Source organism: Ranitomeya imitator, chromosome 3 (assembly GCF_032444005.1).
Source record: "Ranitomeya imitator isolate aRanImi1 chromosome 3, aRanImi1.pri, whole genome shotgun sequence".
Taxonomy (NCBI): Eukaryota; Metazoa; Chordata; class Amphibia; order Anura; family Dendrobatidae; genus Ranitomeya; species Ranitomeya imitator.
In genome coordinates, this window is record NC_091284.1 from 553418322 (window position 1) to 553443895 (window position 25574).

Here is a 25574-nt window from a genome sequence, read left to right on the forward strand (position 1 = left end):
AGCACAAAAAAAAAAGTGCTGAAAAACTCGGCTTATACACGAGTATATACAGTAAACGTATTTTAAGACTTTGGAGTCTAAGGCCATGTTCACACAGTGCGTTTTTTACTGCGGAACCGCAGCGGTTTTGCCGCTGCGGTTCCGCAGCTGTTTTCCATGCAGGGTACATAACAATGTAACCCTATGGAAAACAGTCACTGCTGTGCACATGATCCGTAATTTCGTTTAAAAAGCCGCGCAGAATAGCTGCGGCAAAAAAGAAGGAGCATGTCACTTCTTTTTCCTGAACCGCAGCGGTTCTGCACCCATAGACCTCCATTGTGAGGTCAAAATCGCAGTAAAACCCGCAGATCAAAAATATATCTGCGGGTTTTACTGCGATTTGATGTGCAGAACCGCTGCAGCAGGAAGTGCGGGGGAGCGGGCGGAAGTGCGTGGGCGGAGTGTGGCTGCCCCCCCGTGCTCCGATCCCGCCCCCCGTGCTCCGATGCCCCCCCCCAGTGCTCCGATGCCCCCCCCCAGTGCCCTAATCTCCCCCCCTTATACTTACCCGGCGTCCCGGTGTCCGTCCGGCCGTCTTCTCCCTGGGCACCGCCATCTTGCAAAATGGCGGGCGCATGCGCAGTGCGCCCGCCGAATCTGCCGGCCGGCAGATTCGCTCCAAAGTGCATTTTGATCACTGAGATATAACCTCTCTCAGTGATCAAAAAAAATAGTAAATGACACCCCCCCACACTTTGTCACCCCCATTGGTAGGGACAATAAAAAAAATTAAGAATTTTTTTTTTTTTTTTCACTAAGGTTAGAATAGGGGTATGGGTAGGGTTAGGGTTAGGGGTAGGGTTAGGGGTAGGGTTAGGGTATTTTCAGCCATTTTAGCCCTAAAAAGCTTCCTAGGAAACACACAGTCTCTGCATAGAAACCTGCATAAAAAAAGGATAAAAAAACGCATCAAAAAACGCATCAAAAAAAGGACAAAAAAAAGGACCAAAAAAAGGACCTGCGTTTTCTGCCAAGAGCTGCAGTTTTTAAAAAAAACTGTCCTGAAAAAAAAAGGATGGAAATCCTGAACGTGTGAACATACCCTAAAACAAAATTGGCTTGTGTTTCTATTTACAAACGTAATTTTTCCATTCATTGAGCGGTACAAGGTTTGAGATGTTTGCCTGTTGAGCCGACATAGGACTGGAACCTGTGATCGTTCATCGTATATACTGCTGTATTACTTTCTATAGTTGAATTGATGTCTTCCACAGGCTGGGCTTCACAGGAGGACAAACATTGCAGTGATAAGTAGAGTTGAGCGAATTTGTTGGGTCCCCGCTTATTTGACAAGCTATATAATAAGCTGCAGAGGGAACCCAGATACCTGGAGCGCTCCGGCTGATCAGCGTCGCAGCTGCACGTGTCGTGGCGGTGTCACAGCACATGCATTCAGCGCCCAACACACAGGCTCTCCATGCATGTGCTGTGACTGTCACACAGCCGCGACATGTAGCTGTGGCACAAATCAGCCGGCGCCCTCGGTGTATCCGGGTTCCCTCTGCAGCTTATTCGGTAAGTGCTATAGCTTGACAAATAAGCAGGGACCCGAACACATTTCACTCAACTCTAGTGATCAGGGGATTTCAGCAGACCTTCAGTGGTCATAGTAACTCATCAGCACCCTGCACTTCTCATGGTGGAGGGTAAACGTAATCATGCCATTTAGCCCCTAAACGACCAGGGGTATTTCTGTTTCTGCTCCCATTCTTCCCAGACCCATAACTTTTATTTTTCCCATCAATATGGCTTTGTGAGGGCTTTTTTTTTTTGCTGGACTAGTTGCACTTTTGAACTTCACCATATTGTGTAATGTAAAATTGAGGGGGGGGGGGGGGAACTTTTGAAACAAAAATCAAAGTGTGGTGAAATTGCAAAAAAAAAAAAAAAAAAGGGCAATTCCACAATTTTTTTTTTTCTACCATGTTCACTTAATGCTAAAACTGACCTGCCATCATGATTCCCCAGGTCATTACAAGTTCGCAGATAGCAAACATGTATTTTTTTTGTGGGGGGGACAAAAAGAAACTGAACCATTTTCCAAAACCCATAGCATCTCCATTTTTCAGGATCTGGGTGACGGCTTATTTTTTGTGTGCAGAGCTGACGTTTTTATTGATATCATTTTGGGATAGATACGATGTTTTGATCGCCTTTTATTGCAATGTTGCAGCGACAAAAAAAAAAAAAAAAAAGGAACTCTGGCATTTTAATAATAATCTTTATTTTTTATATAGCGCTAACATATTCCGCAGCGCTTTACAAGTTGCACACATTATCATCGCTGTCCCCGATGGGGCTCACAATCTAAATTCACTATCAGTATGTCTTTGGAATGTGGGAGGAAACCGGAGAACCCGGAGGAAACCCACGCAAACACGGAGAGAACATACAAACCCCTTGCAGATGTTGTCCTGAGTGGGATTTGAACCCAGAACTCCAGCGCTGCAAGGCTGCTGTGCTAACCACTGCGCCTGGTTTTTTGTTTGTCGTTACGCCGTTTACTGATCAGTTTTTTTTTTTTTTTAAATTGTTTTATTCTGAATGTGGCAAAACAGGGGGGTGAATTGAACATCGTTTTAAAAAAAAAACTGATGTTTTTACTTTTAACTGGCACCCTGCGATCATGTGACATGGGCAGAGCTATGACAAGCATCCGGTTTGCGAGAGTTAAACGCTTCCAGCAGTGGTATGTAAATGGTTAAACAGCAATGATTGTAACACACATGAAGTCTTTTTACAGTGCAAGCCAGGCCGGACTCTTCAAATATCTGGCCAGTAGTCCCAAATTTACAGCCTTGCAAAAACTTTAAAAATGAACAAAAAACACAAGCAAAAAAACCAAAGCCTTACACAGTATGGCCCCAGAATCAACATTTGCGTTTATTTTTTTTAAGTTTTTTGTATTCTAGTAATTGCCATTTTTTGGTGTCAAATTCATGAAATCACATGCGGAATAAAAAAAACAAAAAAAAAAAACACCTTTCTTCCTGTTGAACTGTTTTTTGTGTGCAACTTTTGACACCAAAGGCACAAAAACTGTGACAAAGTGCAGACATAAAAATACACCAGGAGGAGACTGAAAAGTCACATGTAAAAACAGACTTGAATTGAGACACAAAACTGGACAAAAAAAAACGGGAAAATGCAATGGTGAATCAGGGCCTATATGCAGAGTTGTAACTACATTGAAGAGAACTTTTAAGAACAAAAACACTTCTAATATTTCATAGTGACACCGAGCCAGAGGTTTTGATGGGAAGGTGGCCGAGTGCAGAGACCTCAACCGATCACAAAAAACAACACGTGCCTTCTATTCTATATTCTATCCTTGGATTGAGGAGCGAGTGAACCGTCACCACTTGTTCCCCTCTCCGATGAGTGAGGAACCAAAGTGAAAGGTCACATTGCTCAGGACAGGGCTTATGAACTTTATATTTTAACAATCACGATATGTGCACACATGTTGCAGACTTTGCTGCGGATCCATTTTTCACGGACGAAAATCGCACAAATGTTTCATGAACAGTGATCCGTATGTCATCCGTGTGCAGTGCGAGGATGCGATTTTCTCGCATGTAAGCATCCATGTGACATCCGTATGCCGAGATTCTCGAAGGCTTGCAATCCAGGACCTCAAATATTCTTGAAAACATATATACAGTATAATATATATATATTTTTATTTATTTTATTTTTTTCAAACAGAGCGGAGAAAACGTTCAGAGGAACGTTTTTTCTGCACGGTGGAAAAAAAAAAAAAAAATCGCTCAGCGATGGATCCTGCGCTGTTCGTCGTTGTCTTTAATGGAAGCCTATGGAAGCAGGATCCGTTGCTGACCGTTAAAACACTGGAATTTAGCGACGTATCCCGTTTTTTCAACCGAGCATGCCCGAAACCATTTTCCAAGTCAGGGAAAAAATATTCTCTCTCATCGCTTGGAAAACTGATTGACAGGTTGGTTACACTTGTCAATCATAGTGTTTTGACAAATTTGACCAGCTTTTTACTATTGATGCTGCGTATGCAGAATCAATAGTAAAAAGATAAAATAATAATAATAATATTTATTGTTATAGCGCCATTTATTCCATGGCGCTTTACATGTAAGGAGGGGTATCTAATATATAATTGCCTAGAATACTACTTCCTGCAATTTGTGCCAACTTCCGTGGCTTTGTCCGGAGCTAATGTCCGGAGATTAATTGCCTAGAATACTACTTCCTGCAATTTGTGCCAACTTCCGTGGCTTTGTCCGGAGCTAATGTCCGGAGATAATGTCCGGAGCTAAGTGACGTCAACAGTGTCCAGTGTCTGATTGGTTGCCGCCTGCTGCGAGCGACCAATCAGAAACGTGCCGTACTGTGACACACTCCGCCCGCCATTTTGGTGTGATTTTTGAATTTTTACCTCACAGCAAGTTTCTACTGCGTGGAGGCGGGCCCAGTGACGTTGCTCTTCAAGCTCCTGCCGAATTTCGTCAAAAAAATGATAATACCATTTACCAAAACTATATATATTTAGTTGTGAAGTGGTTCAGTGACATTTTCACACCAATTTTGAACTTTTGTTTGGTGTTTTCTCCATATACTGCCTATTATTTTTGTTCTTTCTTACTATTATTTAATTGTATTATTCTTACATTTGAATAAATAAAGTATATATGGATTCTAGACTCCCGATTCTTTAGAATCGGGCTGCCATCTAGTACATAATAAAAACAAGTACAATAATCTTAAACAATACAAGTCATAACTGGTACAGGAGGAGTGAGGACCCTGCCCGCGAAGGCTCACAATCTACAAGGGATGGGTGAGGATACAGTAGGTGAGGATAGATTTGGTCATGCAGCGGTTTGGTCGATCGGTGGTTACTGCAGATTGTAGGCTTGTCGGAAGAGGTGGGTCTTCAGGTTCTTTTTGAAATAAATCATGATATTCTCACCTTCCGGCGTCCCCGACAGCCTTTCCCGCTCCTCGCGATGCTTCCATTCCCAGTAATGCTTTGCGGCATGACCCCAGATGACGTAGCGGTTTCGTGAGACCATATGTCATCACAGGTCATTTTCGCAAAGCATCCCTGGGAATGGGAGTGTCGCGAGGAGCGGGAAAGCTGCGCGAGACGCCGGAAGGTGAGAATATCACTTTTTTTTTCCTTTTTTTTTTTTTTTTACAATTATATGGTACCAAGGGCCTGGAGGAGAGTCTCCTCTCCTCCACCCTGGGTACCATCCGCACATGATCCGCTTACTTCCCGCATGGTGGGCATAGTCCCATGTCGGAAGTAAGCGGATCAATGCATTCCTATGTGCGCGGAATCGCCACGATTCCACACTAATGAACATGCTGTGCTTTTTTCCGGAATGCGATTCCGCCACGGAAAAAAATGCAGCATGTGCACACAAAAAAAAAAAGCGGAATGCATTCTAATAGGATGCTTAATGTATGCGTTTTTTTCGCGGTTTTACAGCGAAGAAAAACACGAAAATTCCTAAAACGTGTGTGCAAAGCCTAAAAGAGAGAATCCTTAATTAGGTAAGATTAGACAAGTGGTGTGAAAGTTTTATTGACCCCACATGTATGTGAGATCAAAGGGGTGGTGGTGCCTTCATTGTTTTTGGAGGAAATTGCTCAGATTTGGTGGTGGGCCATAAATCCTCCTGACAAATATGAGTCCTGTGTGAACAGAATCAAAGATGGTAGTGAATTTGTATTCCCAAATCCTGCGATGTTTGTGATTTGAAGTTTCCTTTCAAAGTGACAACTTTCATATTGTCCATGTTGTGTCCTTGACTACAGATGTTTGGCCACAGGTAATTTTATTTTTTTGTCTGTATGGCGATGAGACCTCATCCTTGCTCTCAGCCTCTGTCCTGTTTCTCCAACATAGAAGCCTCCCACAGGACATATATTGCATAGAATTAAATACACTACATTGGAAGAGAAACATGTGAATGTCCCAGGGATCTTTTAGTCCTGCTGTGTGTTGGGGATCTGGATCTTGTCGTTGGTCTCTATATGAATGCAGGTTTTGCATCTCCTCCCATTGGAAGGATAAATCCCCCTTGGTGAATCTGAGGGCATTGAACTTTGGATCATGATGTGTCTTAAATTAGGAGGTTGCCTGTAACATAGCAAGGAAGAAGGGGGGGGGGGGGGGGATATGAATATTATTTTCAACCGGTCATCCTTGTGTAGGACATGAAGTTTCTTAGCAGTTTCTCAGTATTTCAAGCTGTGGGTTGTAGGTCACGACTTCTAGGGATCCTTGTGGCCCTAATGATCTGATCGTTAATGGAGGTGGGATGGTAAGCTTGATTTAAAAATGACATTTTAAAGCTGGGTTAAGGTACCGTCACACTAGACGATATCGCTAGCGATCCGTGACGTTGCAGCGTCCTGGCTAGCGATATCATCCAGTGTGACAGGCAGTAGCGATCAGGCCCCTGCTGTGATGTCGCTGGTCAGGGAAGAAAGTCCAGAACTTTGCTTCGTCGCTGGACTCCCCGCAGACATCGCTGAATCGGTGTGTGACACCGATTCAGCGATGTCTTCGCTGGTAACCAGGGTAAACATCGGGTAACTAAGCGCAGGGCCGCGCTTAGTAACCCGATGTTTACCCTGGTTACCATCGTTAAAGTAAAAAAAAAAAAAAAAACGCTACATACTTACCTACCGCTGTCTGTCCTCGGCGCTTTGCTTCTCTGCTCTGGCTGTGAGCACAGCGGCCGGAAAGCAGAGCGGTGACGTCACCGCTCTGCTTTCCGGCTGCCCGGCGCTCACAGCCAGAGCAGAGAAGCAAAGCGCCGGGGACAGACAGCGGTAGGTAAGTATGTAGCATTTGTTTTTTTTACTTTAACGATGGTAACCAGGGTAAACATCGGGTTACTAAGCGCGGCCCTGCGCTTAGTTACCCGATGTTTACCCTGGTTACCGGGGACCTCGGGATGGTTGGTCGCTGGAGAGCTGTCTGTGTGACAGCTCTCCAGCGACGCTGCAGCGATCCGGATCGTTGTTGGTATCGCTGCAGCGTCGCTTAGTGTGACGGTACCTTTAGGTTTTCATCCCTGTCCTTAGGACTGGAAGAGATATCTGAGTGCCTGGCTGTAGACAATGGACTTTTTAATGTATTTAGGATGGAAGCTGTCCCATCTGAGGTATATGGGAAGGTAAATTGGTTTCCGATACACATGTTTGGAACGAACCAGTTGCCACTTTTATGGCAGTGTCTAGAAAGTTGATTTTTGGTTTCGAGTGGTCCAATGTCAAGTTTATGGTAGGATGTAATTTGTTGAATTTGTCATGGAAATTTAGAAGTTCTTGTTCGGACTCAGCCCAGATTATTAAGATATCATCGATGTAACGGAAATAGGCAAAGGGTTTGATGGAGCAGGATGTTAAAAAGTCATTTTCCAGTTTAACCATGAAGAGGTTGGCGCACTGGGGTGCCAATTTACTTCCCATAGCAGTGCCGATGCTTTGTAGATATAGCTCCTCACCAAAAGAGAAATAGTTGTGTGTGAGGATGAATCTGGTAAGTAATTACAGACTCGGAAGGGATCCTATCATCTTCAACAAACATTTGGCGGTTAGTCCATCTTCGTGTGGGATGTTAGAATATAAGGATTCAACATCCATGGTGGCTAAGATGGTGCTGTCGGGGAGGGGACCTATCATGGATAGCTTATTTAGCAGGTCTGTAGCGTCCTGTATATAGCTGGCTGTCTTCCTTACCAGCGGCTTAAGGATGTTTTCTACCCACCCTGAGATTTTTTCAGTGAGTGTCCCCACCCCTGAGATGATTGGCCTCCCTGGGTTGCCTGGCTTATGAATCTTGGGAAGCATATAGAAAGTTCCCATCCTTGGATTCTCAGTCATTAAATCCAGAAGGTTTATGGAGTCTGCATACAGATATTTGATGACTTTTCAACTCCCTCAGATATTGTGGAGTTGGGCCATCATCCAGTTTGGTGTAGTACTGTATATCCATCAGTTGTCTGTGTGCCTCTCTGATGTAGTCGGTTGTGTTAAGGAGAACTATGGCACCACCTTTATCCACAGGCTTAATAGTGATCTCCCTGTTGTTCTTTAGGCCGTGAATCGCCTCTGTCTCGTGCAAGCTGATATTAGATGTTTCCTTTGCTTTATCCAATATCGTGGACTGCGCCGAACGTCAAAATGAGTCAATATATTGGACCAAAATGGTGCTGCGGCCAGAAGGAGGTATCCAGTCGGAATTTTTCTTATTCTCAATTCGGAATAGAGTTTGGCTGCCCAGAAGCCCGAAGTCCTCTTTGGCAGAGAAGAACTCCTTCAGTCTAAGTCTCCTGAAGTATTGTTCCAGGTCACTACAAAGTTCTGTTTTGTCTAGAGATTTTGTAAGACAGAGTGTGAGACCTCTGGAAAGTACATGGAGTTCTAGATTAGTGGGTTTGTGAGATGACAAATTAATAACACAGCTGACTACCTGTGGCCTACTGCAGTTCTGCCCCATGTGGTAGTGTTTGGGAGGATCTTGACTGGGGCTGGAGTATAATCCTGCTTTCAGTAGAAGTCTGGAGTTTTTTTTTTTTGTTGTATATTAGGTACGACAGCAGAGTTGTACAGTAAAGCTGCATTTTCTGCTGTATGTCACCAGCAATTGTACTATGCAGCATCAATAGTAAAAAGATCTAAAGTTAAAAATAATAATAATAAAAAAATCATCATATACTCACCTTCCGGCGCCTCTCCGGTGACCGGTCCATGCATTGCAATCTCGCGAGACCGCAATGCACTCTTGAGACCGGGGCGATTGAGGAGCGCCGGTAAACGCTTCCTGGATCCAGGGGCCAACAGAAGGTGAGTATATAACTATTTTATTTTATTTATTTATTTTTTTTAACAAGGATATGATGCCCGCTGGGCAATATACTACGCGGGCTGTGCAATTTACTACGCGGGCTGTGCAATGTACTACGCGGGCATGCATATTCTAGAATCAAAAAAAGAGAAAGAAATGTCCAGCTTCTCCGAGTCCGTAAAAAGGCGATTTCTTTATTAAACTTTAAACATGGAGGATACAGACTTCAGCACAACCATATGGGTAAGAATCTCAACACGTTTCTGGAGACTAGGCTCCCTTAATCATGACATGTATCCTCCATGTTTAAAGTTTAATAAAGAAATCGCCTTTTTACGGACTCGGTGAAGCTGGACATTTCTTTCTCTTTTTTTGGATCTTGCACGCCTGGACACAGCGGGTCCGTGCTCCCGAGGTTTGGTTGCTGAATCATGGGTGAGCTGGTTTATGTTCCTTCTTACTAATATTCTAGAATACCCGATGTGTTAGAATCCAGCCACCATATAGTGAGGTCATAACTCTGGAACGCTTTAAATGGATCCCGCTGATTGAGATTGCTTTTTTCATGACATACTGTACTTCATGGTAGTGGTAAAGTGTATGCGATATGACTTGCGTTTATGAAAAAATTTGAAAACTGCAATTTTTGCTAAATTTCCAACTTTTAATTTTTATGCCATTGTTATATCACACAAAATAGTTAATAACTAACATTTCCCATATGTCTATTTTACATCAGCCTGATTTTGGAAACTTTTTTGTTAGGAAATTATAAGGGTTTAAAGTTGACCAGCGATTTCTCATTTTTCCAACAAAATTTACAAAACCATTTTTTTTTTTAGGGACCACATAACATTTGAAGTGAGTTTGGGGATGGGTCAAAACAACAGTAAATACCCAAAAGGGACATCATTCTAAAAACTGCACCCCTCAAGGTGCTCAAAACCACATTCAAGAAGTTTATTAACCCTTCAGGTGGTTCACGACAACTAAAGCAATGTGGAAGGAAAAAAAAACAACCCGAGTCATATTCTTTGGGATCTCAGCTACCGCTGGTAGCCAAGACCCTGGAGAAATTCAGACTCTGGAAGGCGCTATACCCTTATTTCTCAGCACCGTTAAAATGCGGCGCTGAGGCATAAGTACCCTTAAAGGCTGCTGTTAACAGGCATATCGGTGGTCGTTAAGGGGGTTAAATAAAATGTTCCTGTGCTGAAATAAAATTATAAATGTGCCCCTCCTGTGTACTGTGTAAGGTCCGTCTGACCATACAGGGACATGAGGTATTTGAGGTAAAACATTAAAAAGTAAAAAAGACAGACAGGGAAATTAGTTATCTCACATAAAGAATCAGCTGTGTAGCATGGTGGCTCAGTCCTGAGGTCCTGGGTTCAAATCCCACCAAGGACAACATCTGCAAGGAGTTTGTATGTTCTCTCCGAGTTTGCTTGGGTTTCCTCCGAGTACTCCGGATTCCTCCCACACTCCAAAAACATACTGATAGGGAATTTACCGTAGATTGCAAGCCATATTGGGGACAGCGATAATGTTTGCAAACTAAAGCGCTGCGGAATATGTTAGCGCTGTATAAAAATAAAGATTATTATCCCATGCTGTAATGTCTGTATATCCTTTTGCTTCCTCCCCTGCTCAGGAGATGTGGTATGATCAGACCATGTTCCTGCTTGGTCAGAAACAGCCATTACACAGTACATAGGCAGGGGTGGCACTTTTATAAGACTATCCCAGCGCAGGAACATTGTATTTATTTTTTTAAAACGCATCCAATTGTGGAAATTATTCTTCTTCCAAGATGTATTGATTAAAGTTAACTTTGTTAGTGGGAAAACCCCTTTATGTGGGCTAGTGAATCATTACTGCGACTCCAACATGAACTCAAGGTGTCTTTGGCCCAATGCTGAACAAGCTGGATTTTTGTAACCTCTTGTAGGAAAGACGGTCCATCCCATACAATACAGCCACCTACCTTTGATCCTCCTGCCGCTTTCCAATATCCTGTTTAGTCTGCGTCTGCACATGACACTTCTGGCTTTGCCAAAGTTTTCCTAAATTATGAAATAGTCTGCATGTGTTTTTTTTTTTTTACTGAAGCCTTTGTTAGGGATTACATATTTAAAAAGACTACATGTCTTCACACATTTTAGCCAGCTCCGGTACCCCACGACTGCAGTTGTGACCAGCCAAATCACAGGAGTTGCTGTGTAAAGCGGAGGTCACTTCTCAATGCACGTCTATGGAAATACAGAATGAGCCTTCTTCAGTCTCAGACTTTTATTGAGAAAAGGGACTTCCAGAACAGTTATCTGGTGAACAAACACTTACAAGGTGCTTCATAAGGGGTCACAACCATATGCATTCTCAGTAGCCAACAGCATAAGTGACAAATGTCTGGTTGCGGAAACCACTCGCCATCATAATGGCGGAGAATCCCACTTGCACAACCTCAGTGGAGACCTTCAATGGAGCATTCGCGCTGCCACTACATGCAAAGTCTACGGCAGTGACAAACAGCACAGAGCCTGAAAAAAGTACAAGGATACACTTGATATTTTAGAAGAACATTTTTCAATGGTCAGGGAAGGTTGTGTTTCCAGATGACAAATCACTGATCTCAGCTTGATCTGGGACAGATGTTCACTCAAGTAATGGCAACAGATCTACCAACAAGAATCACCTTTTGACAGGGTCTGTCCATTAAAAGCTCAGGATTAGTCACTTGATCTCAATGTCAATTACAACAGAAAAATACTGGAGAAAGAAAAGCCAAATCTGCTCATTAGCAATTGTGCTTCATTTAATTATAGGCTCCTCTCATCTGCAAATAAAGTAAACTCTTACAATTAAAATCAAACATGGAATAAATCCTCGGAGGGCAGAAAGATGTATTAAATGGGTCTTATGCGGAAAACCTAACAAGACCTGTTTTGTCAAGGTAAGCCAATTTAAGTGTTGGTGGGGGAAATAAAGTTCTCCATAGGAGTCATTTTTCTGGAAACTCAAAGGCAGTATTCTATAACCAAACAACATCTTGTGACAGCTCCAACCGAGCCATGCTAACAAGCCACTAATGAATAGCAGACAGACGGGAAGTAAGAATACAGCGAAGCAGTACAACAGGCTTTACAAGGAATGTATCACTGTACTCCGAGAAAGGTTTTTACTTCTCCTGAACCCGTTGGTGACTTGTATTGCTCATCATTATCGTCTTTCGTTTTTATTATGTAAAGCTCCATGCAATAAATAGCAGCGCTATAATAAATAATAACCTTGCTGGGAAACTGAGTGGGTGTGTTATTGATTAGCAGACTAAACCAGACTGCCAACAATTCTCTTCAGGGATGAGAGGACATAACACTGGTGGCAGTGCCCGCTGGGATCAAAGTGATGACACTGTTGGTTGCCAATGGCAAAAATGACAGCACACTCCCATTCCTGCAAGATTTAGAAATGCACCTTGATGACATTTCACCTATTCTCTCAAATGCCCCCTTACTGGACACCCCCTGGATCTCCATTCCTTTAGGCTTCTGAATTTACCATACCAACAATTTGACAGATGAAGACGTAAGCTGGGAATGCCCCATCACTCACCTTACTAATGTGTCCGGCTTACTAAGCTGGTTGTTTGGAATACAGTTCTCCGTTGGATCTTTGTGCATGCTTGGACTTTTACTAGTGCATTTCTTCTTGTCGTTCTTGCTGGACGTCGAGGAAGGGATAGTCCCGTTAGACGAGCTGTGGCTCCGAGGAGATGAATTTGCAGTCCCTGTGGTGTTCTTGTAGTTCTTAGAGGAAGCAGTGCACATGTCCTCCTTTAAAAGGTTCTCTGTACTCCCCAAGTCATTATTTAGTCGTTTACTGTTGATATGATTCTCCATATATTCGATCTCCTGTACTTTAGAGTCTGTAGGCTGAAGGATGTTGTTGTTAATCCCCAAATTGTGTCTTTTCACATCCTTTTCTTTGCCCTTTTCTTTGTATTCCAGCTCCGGTAATGTGCTGGATATTTTTTTATTGGATGAGAGTCCGTTGTGCTGTAACAGTATTGGTGAATCCATTTCAGATAAACCTTTGGCGGCGGCTGTATGAAAAAGAGAAAGTCATTACCTGGAATGGTAAATCTCTTTAAGAGAAAGGACCACATCCATATCAGGACAGTAGCATAATGGGGTCTACAAAGCCCACCTTACACACAGAACTTGTACAATTAAGTGCAGTAAGTTAAAGGGTCTCTTACTCTGCGCTGACATAGTACAGGCGCTCGGTGCCTCATGGGATGTTTGGGGGGGGGGGGGGGGGGGGGGCGGGGGCAAACATTTTCCTATGCCTTCCCACCTATCACCACCCCCTTTTCTTCTGGCTTGATAGAGGGAACCAAGCAGGTGATATGGTGCCCTTGAATGTTTGGCCTCGCCATGACGCACCGGGCGCCTGTACTTGGTTTGAACAGTCATTCTGCCCTGACGCTGACAGCGTCCCTCCAAGCGTGATTGCCGCCATTTCTGACAAGTCCTTACCTTCTTCTGCTTCCCTTTCTTGCCTCTGTAACATCTGCTGCTCTGGGGGTAGTGCCTGCTGCAGGAGCTGCATATAAAACTCGTTCTCCTTCTGAACCTCTTTCTGTTTTCTTAACCGCATTTTATAACTGACGTAGCTCTTAAACCCAAAGCCTAAAGTGACTACAGGATATCCGATACTGGGCAAAGACATAAAAACAATGTTCATACAAACGTGAGATGGATATAACACATACTAATGATTGATAGGTTTTAGCTATAAAGGAGTAGAGGAGCAAAAGAAAAAGAAAGATGATGACCGGTACATTGGTGTCAAGAATTATTTTATTTTTTAAACTAATGTACTGATGCTGCATAGGCATTTTCAGTCTGTTATCCCTCCCAGTTACCCCAATTTCACTCTTTGACATATATGTTTACAAAGTAATAAAACTGATAGAGGGGACAAAAAAAAAAAAAAACACTCTGTAGGCTACAAACAGATTAAAAGCGAAGCTGGCTTCTGGATTAAAAGTTGTCATAAGTAGCACGATCACCACCAAAAATCCACGGGTCCATTGGTTTCAACGGTTGATAACAATCCTCCATATCAGGGATCAGCATGCTCTGGCACCCCAGCTCTTGTGAAACTACAACTCTCAATATTCCCTGGCAGTTGGTCAAAAGCATGAGCCTGGAATGGTATGGTGAAAGTCGCAGTTTCGAAATAGCTGGAGTGCCGAAGGTGGTCACCCCCTCCAGAACAATGTAGAAGCTCTCCATTCTGACTGGATAGGGATAGAGATAAATCAATAGAAAACGAAAATTAAAAATTTACCAGTGTGCAGCAAATGGACGACAAAGATCTACATGAAAATTCTTCAGATCTTTAAACCTAATTGCTGCTTCGATATAAACAAATAGTATCCACAGCGAGACTGTAGGCAAACAGACGCCTCTTTCTGCAGGGGGGAGAGAAACACTTGGTATTAGTAAGAAGGTAATGAGCATTGCATTTTGTATAGACAGGAAGCATAGCTCCAGTACATGCAAGTGCCATCTGCCTCCAAGAAGCTACATTGCAGAAATAAGCTGCTTCAGATCAGGCCACCACTGCTTTCCAAAATAAAAGTGGCACTGATGTCCTTTTACTGTTGACTATGTATGAAACACGGAAACATACAAGCAGCATTAAAGAATACAGCGCTATATTCTGAGCTTTCAGATCACTAGTTATATTGGGAACTCACCAGAAATCAGTAACAGATATTATTTGTACCCTTTAAAGAGGTCTTGTCCCATCCATCCAGGACATTTATCATACATCCAGCACGTGAATGGGGGCTCATCTTCAGAGTCCAATAATGGAGAGATAGCCATGCATGTGTGGTGTTCTACATTCACTTCTATAGGAACTCAATTGTCAAGTACGGAAATATGCATGAGAGGCAACGCAAAGCTATTGCCAACAAACAAAGCAGATCAAGATGGTGACACCATAAAACTCATCTAATGTTCACCGTGTAGTTCCACAGCAAGTACTACATGATCATTCTAACATTTCCATCCAAGAAAACACAGCTTAAAGATTGAACTGCAGTTGTGATATTTCATCCCTATTGGGGCTGGTATAGGACTTTTTCGGACACTTATGTTCAGATATTCTGCGGTCTTGTGGTGTCGTCCCAACATAGGAGTTGGCATGCCAGCGTGCCTGCAGACATTCAAACCAAGCACATTTCCATTTATACAAATGAGTTTGTTAGATGATACACTGGAAGAACTTTCCATAATAGTCAAATTAGAAAAGTGAATCAGAAAAAATATCTATCAGAGGACATGTGAATCTTTTACAGAATAGGGATGAAATTCCCCAATGTTAGTCCAAAACACCACTATAGCCTTAGGCTAGATAGGTTAGCAAGACCACGACTTCTCCATCGGCCACACAGCAAACACTATCAGCTCCAATGAATGTTACTAGAAGCATTTACCCAATTTTACCTCTGAAGGGATAGTCCAGACAAGCACTTCTCACCCATCTACTAGAATAATGGTGGGTGCATCTAGTCTTTAAATACCTCCAGTTAAAATGGAGAAGCAGTTGAGCATACTCCCTGCTACACTATTCAATGGATATGCAACAGAAAAGTAAAAGAAGTGTGAAAAAAAACCCTTAAAAAGGGGTACCCAGGAAGACCAAACTATCTTACAACCTAGGACGATAATGAAGTCAGTCTGTAAGCCAGTGTTATATGAAGGTCCCATACTGATAACCACAAGTGAGAAGTGGAGTAGTTCTAAATGCTTTTGGTAGGGTCATGTCACCTTAGAGAAGATGCTCCTCATCGTTGCCCTTCCCGCCTGGGTGTTGTGTCACTGCTCTGAGGGCATGGCTTAAAGGGAATCTGTCACCTCATTTTGGCCCTATAAACTGCGGCCACCGCCATCAGGGGCTTATCTACAGCATTCTGTAATGCTGTAAATAAGCCCCCGATGTAACCTGAAAGATGAGAAAAAGAGGTTAGATTATACTCACCCAGGGGCGGTCCTAGTCCGGTTCAGGTCCGATAGGCGTCGCAGGGTCCGGCACCTCCCATCTTCATAAGATGTAGTCATCCTCCTTGCTTCTGACCTTTCCCGCCGCCTGCGCACTGCAGTACTTTGCTGTAGATAAGCCCCTGATGGCGGTGGCCGCAGTTTATAGGGCCAAAATGAGGTGACAGATTCCCTTTAATGCAAGCAACTCTCCGGTTGAACACCATCACACCTCCACTACACTGGCGTGCCATGAACACAGCCTGCCAATGTATAGTGTACATGTGTCCATTGCTGTAGCGCTCACAGAGCACCTGCATACGGGCACCATCCAATACAAGAATGCTGGGCAGTGACATATCGTTACATGATGAGCAGAGTTGGTACACTTTACGGTGAGTGTGAGAGAGAGAGGAGTGGTGGGATTAACAAGTCCTGGGATATGTAGATGATATATATCATATATGCAACCAACCTATATACTCAGCTTCTCTCCTATCCCTAAGTTTACAGGGTTATTCCCATTATAGTGAATAGCCACGTATTCACACTAGGAGGGCTCGATTACACGAGTGTATAACTCGGAGCAATAAAAACTATATTGTACTCGGACCAAGGTTACTTGATGAGGCAGTGCAGATCTGTGGTTGTTCTCTCAGCTGTATTCGGAGTGAGAAAAAAACAAAATGGTTCTGCACATGGACAGCAAATGAGAAAAATTAAATCGTCCCACTTTACTGGACTTTTTTTTTTTTTTTTTTTTTTTTTTAATACATGCCTGTGTGACCTCCGGTCTAACAGATGACATGATATCTATTGAACTGCCAGAGATCGAGTACAGAAGTCTACCACATAATGACTAAAGCGGTGCATAACCACAGCTTCATTGCATCGGGACATTGCAGAACTCTGATCTAGGGGGTCAGTTGCAAACACTTTGGTGGGACCACCAACCAGAAAATTATTACCTATACCATAGATGAGCAACAATGTGCCAAGATGAGAATAACCCATTTACGACTTGCAGTTCTCAATTGATCTAAGTGGAGTTAGGTGGGAAGGGCGGGCCAGTGTTCATACAGCAGGTAGTGTGCGGAGCGATCAAAAAATCATATACCGTACTTAATTTGAAAGTTCACAGTGGTTGATACTTTTTAATGACTAACTGAAAAGATGGTAACATAACCACTGAGGACTCTCAATTTTAATATTTCTCCATCTACTGGCTAACATGGTACATAGATATATACTGTATTTTTCCTGTATCAAAATAAAGTTTTACAATGGAGTTTTCATTCATAATGTTTACAAAGCAACCCAAAACCTTAGCATTGGTGGAACAGGTGTGGATTTTGCAGTCCAGCTTTTGCCTGTGATGGACAACACGATCTGTCAATGCAAGTAACTCATAGCAATGACAGTGATCACATATGAGGGAGGGGAGCAAATGGGGCAAAGAACACTGAGAAATTAAAGCAAATTGGGCATTCCAAATTTTCTTTCCAGAGAAACACTGAAAAGGCAAATCAAAGGAAATAAAAAACTTAAAAAGCATCTTTTAAAGATACAGGTTGCTTTTTAACCGACTCGGTTGAGGTTGTGCCATTTAAAGTTTCCAACACTATTGATCTAGTCAGCAGGGGGGGGGGGGGCAGGTAGTGAACTGTCACACTACTCTAAGAACCTCCCCACGAGTCCCGTCTGCCCCCAGCATTATACAGAGACATGAGCCCAGAAGATGTTCTCCACGCTGCTGCAAGGAAGGAGCTTTACTCCAATGTGTGCACAGAGCTACACAAAACATGCAGGAACATGTACATTAATGACAACTTAAACAAATCTTACCTGTGTGCCACACATATTGTACCCAAACATAGGTACTAGCTGCAAAAAATAGCCATTGCACTGGTATAAATAGGAGACAGATTATATCTGACGTGAATGCTACACACACAAAAAATACTGAGAAGGCCTGAAACAAGAACAGAACAGAGGAGCAGTTAGATCCAGGAAAAACAGACATTTGGTATAGAATATGGATTAGAACATTTAGCAATTATTCCACCAGCCACAATAAGAATCCCGATTACTTCAGTGCCATTTGCAGTACCCATGTTATCATCCCAGACTTCAAAAATTATAGTTCTGAATGAAGGCTTAGGTCAATCTAACACAGAAAGATGAAGGTGCTGCTCATACTTGGGCTATGGCTCCTGCTATAAGAGTCATAGCATATATGCTCAATCAGCCTTAGGCCACGTGCACACGGTCACTATTTTACATCAGTATTTGTAAGCGAAAATTAGAAGTGGGTGATAAATGCAGAAGTGGTGACGTGTTTTTATTAGACTTTTCCACTCCTGGTTTTGGCTACAAATACTGAGGTAAAATACTGGCCAAATACTGCTAGTGTGACCTTACACATCTGAGGCTGCATCAATGTCAGGGACACGGCATATGACAAATACACGCCACATGTCGTGAAAGGGTTGAAGGAATCCGGTCATCTTGAAAATGGCATATGATATGCAGGCTGGATGGTATAGATGAGACTGACAGACATTTTTGTGAGCAACATTTCAGTAAACCATGTATTGTATGCATTGGACTCTGGTGTTTATACGCATGCGAGTCCAGTGGGCGGTACTATTCATTGATTGACAGTCCTTCCTATATGGCTGCAGGCAGGGATAGCTGTCAATCATTGGAAGAAGCACCTACCGGGCTCATACAAACACCATGGATTTTAATGAATAAATTACAAGTTAGACTGAATCTATTCCACCAAACCTACACATCATTCTGCTCAGCGTCTTCCCTATACCCTGCGGTCCACAGATCAGATGGCATATACAATTTGACAGGTTCCTTTTAAGTTATTGTCTAAAACTTTTTTGCCAAAACTAATTACCTTCATCCAAATCAACATATTACAGTTGCACTGAAACCATCCAAGGCTACTTTCACACTAGCGTCGGTACGGGGCCGTCGCCATGCGTTGGCCCGACGTACACTGCCAAAAAAAAAAAAAAAAAAAATGAACGGGGTAGCGGATGCAGTTTTACAACGCATCCGCTGCCCCACTGTAAGGTCCGGGGAGGAGGGGGCGGAGTTCCCGACGGTGCGCCAAATCACGACACATCCGTCGTGCAACGGATGTGACGTGTGGCGATATGTCACAATGCGTCGCTAATGAAAGTCTATGGAGAAAAACGCATCCTGCGGGCAACTTTGCAGGATGCGTTTTTACTCCAAAACGACGCATTGTGACGTGCGTCAAAAAATACTAGTGTGACAGTAGCCTAAGAAGCTGTACATTCGGGTAAGAAGAGCATCTGTGGCCTTTTTGTCCACAGCAGTCCATTACAGAAAGTAAAATACCACCGACTGAACCCAGAGTTAAAGAAATCAAAGTATCACGGCTAGTTGGGACCCCAGCCCTTAGTCCTACAATGTATTCCTGATATTTTAAAGGCACGCACTCTTCAAAAATAAAAACTAAATGTCTGCCTTCCTTCCTTATCCTATATTAGAAGTAAAACTGAAAAATACATAAAGTCTCTGTTCCAGGAAGTCAGCCATGACTTCTCTATTTCTCCTTGCCATCCCAGGAACGACTTTAGGATAGAAAGGCTAACAGGCTGCAGCAGGAGCCTCTCCCTCTGAAAGGTCTGCAGTAAGACAAAATTATAATTAGGCCCTGCAACGTCAGCTTAGTTTACACGGTTTAGCAAGAGTCAACCCTCATTTTCTGCAGGATTTCTACAAGAACATTTGCTATAAAAACAAAGTCCCGCAGACTGACAGACGGTGGAAGTTTCTCTCTTTACATTTTGCATTACTGCACAGAAAGTACTTTAAGAGCTTTAATATTGGACAGGATAAAAAGGTCACCCATATACGTACCAAGCCTTGGTATCTGAACGAGTCATATACACTCCTGATGAACAGCCAGAACGGCCACAGGTATTCAAAGCGAAACTCCAGCACAAAGTCTGCCAGCAACACGAGCGCCCAGACCACAAGGAACTTCAGATACAGGAAGGTGCTGCAAGGCAAGAAACAGCAATTACTATTTCCCAATACCAGCTCGATCCAAAGGTAGAGCCCATTTCCAGGTACATTCAGACACCAGGGCTTAGATTGCACTTGGATACCATAGGTTTTTGCTTATGCACATCTCAGCATGGCCTATAATGGGGTTTTGACCCCAGGGATGAAAAGTGAAAACAGAAACATGCAGCCAACACCAACCGTCACCTCTTCCATAGCTGTCAGCACATAACCAATGAGGCTAATTACGTGGTGAGAACGCCAGTGGACATGGCTGGCAGGACAGAGGAGTGGTGAGAGGGATCATAAGTATAGGAGATATATTTTAACCACACATGTGCCATGCGTACACATAGAGAACCCCATTCGACATTACTTGCGTCTATCTGTCACACAGGTAGATAGGATTGGGGGGGGGGGGAAGGGGGGGGTTTAAAAAAAAAAAATGTCCCAAACTGCCAAGTGTGAGGCTGTAATCTTGGAAGGGAAATGCATGATGGCAACGTGACCCGATCAACTGCCCATAACCTATACAGCGTTACAGAATAGAATCTGTAGCCCACACAGTGCCAACCACTCCTGCACCCCCGTAGGTGCACGCTGCCTTGACATCAGTAGTGCCAGTAGGAATAGTTTGCATTCGGTAACATGTCCTGTTTTGAATGGAAACCTGAGAAGCTAAGAGAAAGTGATACAAAACCCACATCATTTGTGTATGCCATTTTCTATCCTGGAACAGAAGATATGATTTTTCCAGCTCATTACCGCACTATAAAAGGAAAATATGGAGGTTAAGCAGAGATTTACTGACATACATCTGTGTCCAGCAACCTGCATATTTGTTGACGTGCACTGGCCATATTCGTACAATTACATCAGCATCCATTGCAAACCTGCATGTATATTTCAATGGGGAGAGGGGGACAGTTTCAGCGAGATGCAGCAGCTCACTTCTTGCTGCAAGGATCCATACACATTATACTGCGTGTTTAGCTTTAAAGGGAACCTGTCAGCAGGATTGTGCACAGTCACCTACACACAGTGCCAGGTCGGCGCCATTATACTAATTACACATCCACAAGACGGATTTCATCAAGCAAGGTATCGGTGTAATCTTTATTTTCAGTTTTAAAGTTAATGATATGCTTGTGCTCCAGGGCGCGACTTTGTGGTGCATTCATAATGCAGCCTGCTGATAGGTCACTGACCAGCCCCCTTGTTTGCATACTGAATATCTGTACATGCTTAAGTGAAAAAAAACAAAAAACCCTTCTGCAGGCAGGTACCAGCAGCACAATCGCATGTTTCATGTCCCAATAAGACATGTTCTTGATGTTATTCAGCTAGAAAAAAAATCCATTTAAAAATGGCGCCCGCCGCACCTGCACAGTAGCAGATATACACACCTATGGCAACAACCACAAGACGGATTTCACCAACCAAGGTATCATTTTAATCAGTATAATGGCGCTAACCTAACACTGTGTGTAGGTTACTGAGCACAATCCTGCTGACAGGTTCCCTTCATACGTGAACTGCAGATCAGCTCCTATTAAAGAGGATAGGAGCTGATCCTACAGTTTTTAGCAGCAGCTGCTGCTACACAAGGAATGGAGCTCAAATCTAGGTTTACATTCATCCGTCGCCACAGCGAATAACAGTGGCGGTCCAGCACCCACACCAATCCGATATTGATGTCCTACCCAAGAAAAAATCATCAACATCATATGCTTGGATAATGCCTTTAACCCCTTTCCGACATCGGGCATAATAGTACGCTGATGTTGGACTCCCTCCCTTTGATGTGGGCTTCGGCAGTGATCAAATTAGTCTGCTACATACAGGCGATATGATCATTGTCTGTATGTAGTAGAGCCGATCGGGTTATGGCAGCTTCTAGTCTCCCATGGAGACTATTGATGCATGCAAAAAGTTAGAAAAAAAAAAAAGTTTAAAGGTAATCTGTCACCTAATTTTGGCCCTATAAATTGCGGCCACCGCCATAAGGGGCTTGTCTGCAGCATTCTGTAGTGCTGCAAATAAGCACCCCTCCCCACCCCCGATGTAACCTGAAAGATAAGAAAAACAAGTTAGATTAACCTGATCGCTAAACGGCGCAGCAAGAAAAAAGTCAAAACGCCAGAATGACTATTTGGTTGCAGCAACATTGCATTAAAATGCAATAACGGGCGATCAAAAGATCGAATCTGCCCCAAAATGGTGTCTTTAAAAAAGTCAGCTTGAAACGCAAAAAAATAAGCCCTCACCCAACCCGAGATCACGAAAAATGGAGACGCTACGGGTGTCGGAAAATGGCGCAGTTTTTTTGTAACAAAGTTTGGCATTTTTTTCATCACCTAGATAAATAAAAGAACCTAGACATGTTTGGTGTCCATGAACTTGTAATGACCTGGAGAATCATAATGGCAGGTAGGTTTAGCATTTAGTGAACTTGGTAAAACGCTAAACAAAACTGTAGGATTGCACGGTTTTACAATTTCACCTCACTTGGAATTTTATTCCCATTTTCCAGTGCATAATATGGTAAAACCAATAGTGTCATTCAAAAGTACAACTAGTCCCGCAAAAAAACAAGCCCTCACATGGCCATATTGAGCAAAAAATTTAAAAAGTTATTGCTCTGGGAAGGAGGGGAGCGAAAAACGAAAATGCAAAACCAAAAATACCTCTAGTCGTTAAGGGGTTAATGTTTGTGATGGATAATAGGCCAAGTATTAATAGTTCTGTTCCACACCAAAGTTTTAATATATAAAAGTTAAATTTTTTTGTCAAAAAGGGGGGAGGCTGGGAGGGGAGTTTGAAAATTAATTGAATCCAGTACTGGACACAGACCGCTATGAACATCTGAATTGGTGCCTAGCTAAACCAGAATGGATACAAACTTGCTGACAGGACATGAAACACTTCCACACATCTCCATGAACAAGCCGCTTCTCCGTGCCAAATGGAAACAGCCAGAGGTAAAGCGGCTGCCAAGAGCGGTACACATGGGGGTCAGGAGAAAGGCTTAGATGCAGCAGTCCTGATGCTATGGAAGGAACACACTGTGGCTCAGCTAATCTCCGGCACACACGGCAGAATATAAGACCCAAGCGTTTATCTCTGTGCTGCTCCTGGTCCATCCTCTCCTAGGTATAATTGTATGTATGTATGTATGTATGTATGTATGTATGTATGTATGTATGTATGTATGTATGTATGTATGTATATATATAGCAAATTGCCTCTTCTGAGAAAAAGAGGACTTAAACTCTATAGCGCCACCTGTTGGAAGTAGCGATCCTACAAGTCACAATCAACCCTTTAACGAGTCGTGCAATATGACTTAGGATAAAAGCCAAATCAGTATCTCAATCAGCTTACTGTAGCGCTGTCTCCTGCACGGTCCGTGTGGTACCCAGTCGGCACACGGCTGCCGCACGAGTGCCGCACTGATGTGCCACGTGAGCACACGGACAACTCCGGGACCGGAATTATCTGGACGTGTGAGACAGGCCTTAGGGTAAGTTCACACTGGGCATTTTTTTGCCTTTTTTAATACTAATTTTCAGCTGCTTTTTACAGTACCAGCAAAGCCTAGGAGAATTCAGAAATCTCATGCACACACTTTTGTGTGATCAGTATTTTGTGCTTTGCTGTGTTTTTTGGACATTGGGCATATCACCTCTTTCAGCATTTTTCCAGCCATTGACTTGAATGGATGGTGAAAACACACTGCAAATACGCTAGGTTGACTTTTCTTGCAGCGTATTTGCTGCAGAAAAGTCAAGGACACCCGTATGTGACGTCACACTCGGCTCTGCTACCTCTACATGGCAGGCTGCACAATGTGTCCATGCAGCCTGTCATCCAGCAGAGCAGACCTGATCCCCATTCTCTTGAATGGGGGGGTCCGAAAATACTGTGTCTGACACGCTGTCATTTGCATGACAGCGCCGCAAACACCCGCTTGTGATCGGCGGGGAAATCATCCCCACCGGTCAGGGAGCCGCGATTCCCACACTGTCAGCTGTGATCGGAGGTAAAGTTTACACCTCCAATTACTGGTGTCAGCTGATCTGATGGGACTACTGCTCCCATCATCTGACACCTACAGCCGCTAATTACAGTGAGAGCAGGAGCGGTGGATGATTGCATTCATCTGCCACTCCTGCACTATAAATAATTTAAAAAATAAATAAATAAGTGTGGATTCCCCCCTATTTTTGTTAGCCAACCAGACTAAACTCACAGCTGGGGGCTGCAACCCCCAGCTATCAGAAAGGCTTGTTATCAAGATTAGCGGGGTCCTTATTTATTATTTAAATACCGGTAAATAATTTTTAAAAAACAGCATGAGGTCCCAGTCTGCCGCTCATGCACTGTAAATAAATACGGTAATTTTGCCGCGAGGCATTACTGGGAACGGGAGCATCGCGAGGAGGAGGAAGGCTGCGGGGGACGCCGGATGGTGAGAATATCACGATTTTTTATTTTATTATTTTTTATATTTTACCCTTCTACTATTGATGCTGCATAGGCAGCATCAATAGTAAAAAGTTGGTCACACTTGTCAAAACACTGTTTGAAAAGTGTGACCAACCTGTCAGTCAGTTTTCCAAGCGATGCTACAGATCACTTGGAAAATGCTAGCATTCTGCAAGCTAATTACGCTTGTAAAACGCTAGTGTTCAGCGAGGATACGCATGACAATTCTGCATGCGTGTTTCCCACGGCTGGAGTTGCGGAATTGCCGTGGAAATTCTGCAATGTGTGCACATAGCCTCACCGACCAAAACCTCCGGCATAGGGCTCAGACTTATACCACCAGACAGGTAGAAAATGGCATTTTATGCACAATGTAAAAACTTACAACACACTACTTTTTTCGGGTGGCTCACTGTACAGAAAAGCATTTTCTTACACAGTAAAAGTCTATCCCAACAAGAACAGAGCACTGTGGATACATCAGATATATACACCTGGAGCTCTTCCTGTGCCAAACAGATCCTCTACCATCATGAGGCTACGCACCTCTTCTATACTGGTTTACAGCTCATTTTCAGGAATGGTCAGGCTGAGCTGTCATGTTGAGAGCTCACCATCTGCTCGGGTTGACAGCCATTTAGGAATAAGAAACATACTAATGGCTTTCGTCTTCACTCTGCCAGCTCATATCCACAAGTTACACAACTACAGTAATATATATGTAAATTCTAGAAATGATGAGGCAGCAATCCGGGCTTCAGTGAGAAAATTGGATCCTCTATTTACCCATGTAGCTAATATCTTGCTACAACAGTAATAAAAGTAACGACTGGAATTGAACGATTTGTCTTATTACTGGACAATTACTGTTGCAGTGTGCCGGGTGTCAACACTACATCCTTTTTACCACGGTTCTGCACTGTAGATTTCCACCATCTAGTCCTATAGGTGAAACAAAAGTTGATCAGTAAAAGAAAAAAAATAATTGCATTGCAGAGTCTTTAAACTTTGCTAGTAGTTGAAGTTGATAACAGCTGATTTGTGAAAGTGTCAGATGCCCACCGATCCAAGAAAGCCAGTCAGATATTGTGAAG

At 43.2% G+C, this 25574-nt stretch overlaps 1 protein-coding gene across 1 annotated transcript in view; it reads right to left on the reverse strand.

Moving 5' to 3' along the window:
* MACO1 (macoilin 1) overlaps window positions 1–25574 on the reverse strand; it is a 63542-nt gene that overhangs the window by 22185 nt on the left and 15783 nt on the right. Inside the window, exons 2-6 of the mRNA XM_069757909.1 lie at window positions 19846–19987; window positions 17785–17911; window positions 14240–14363; window positions 13423–13601; window positions 12497–12986 (exon numbers count right to left, since the gene is read on the reverse strand). Coding sequence (XP_069614010.1) covers window positions 12497–12986; window positions 13423–13601; window positions 14240–14363; window positions 17785–17911; window positions 19846–19987 — 1062 coding nt within the window. The remainder of the gene's footprint in view (window positions 1–12496; window positions 12987–13422; window positions 13602–14239; window positions 14364–17784; window positions 17912–19845; window positions 19988–25574) is intronic.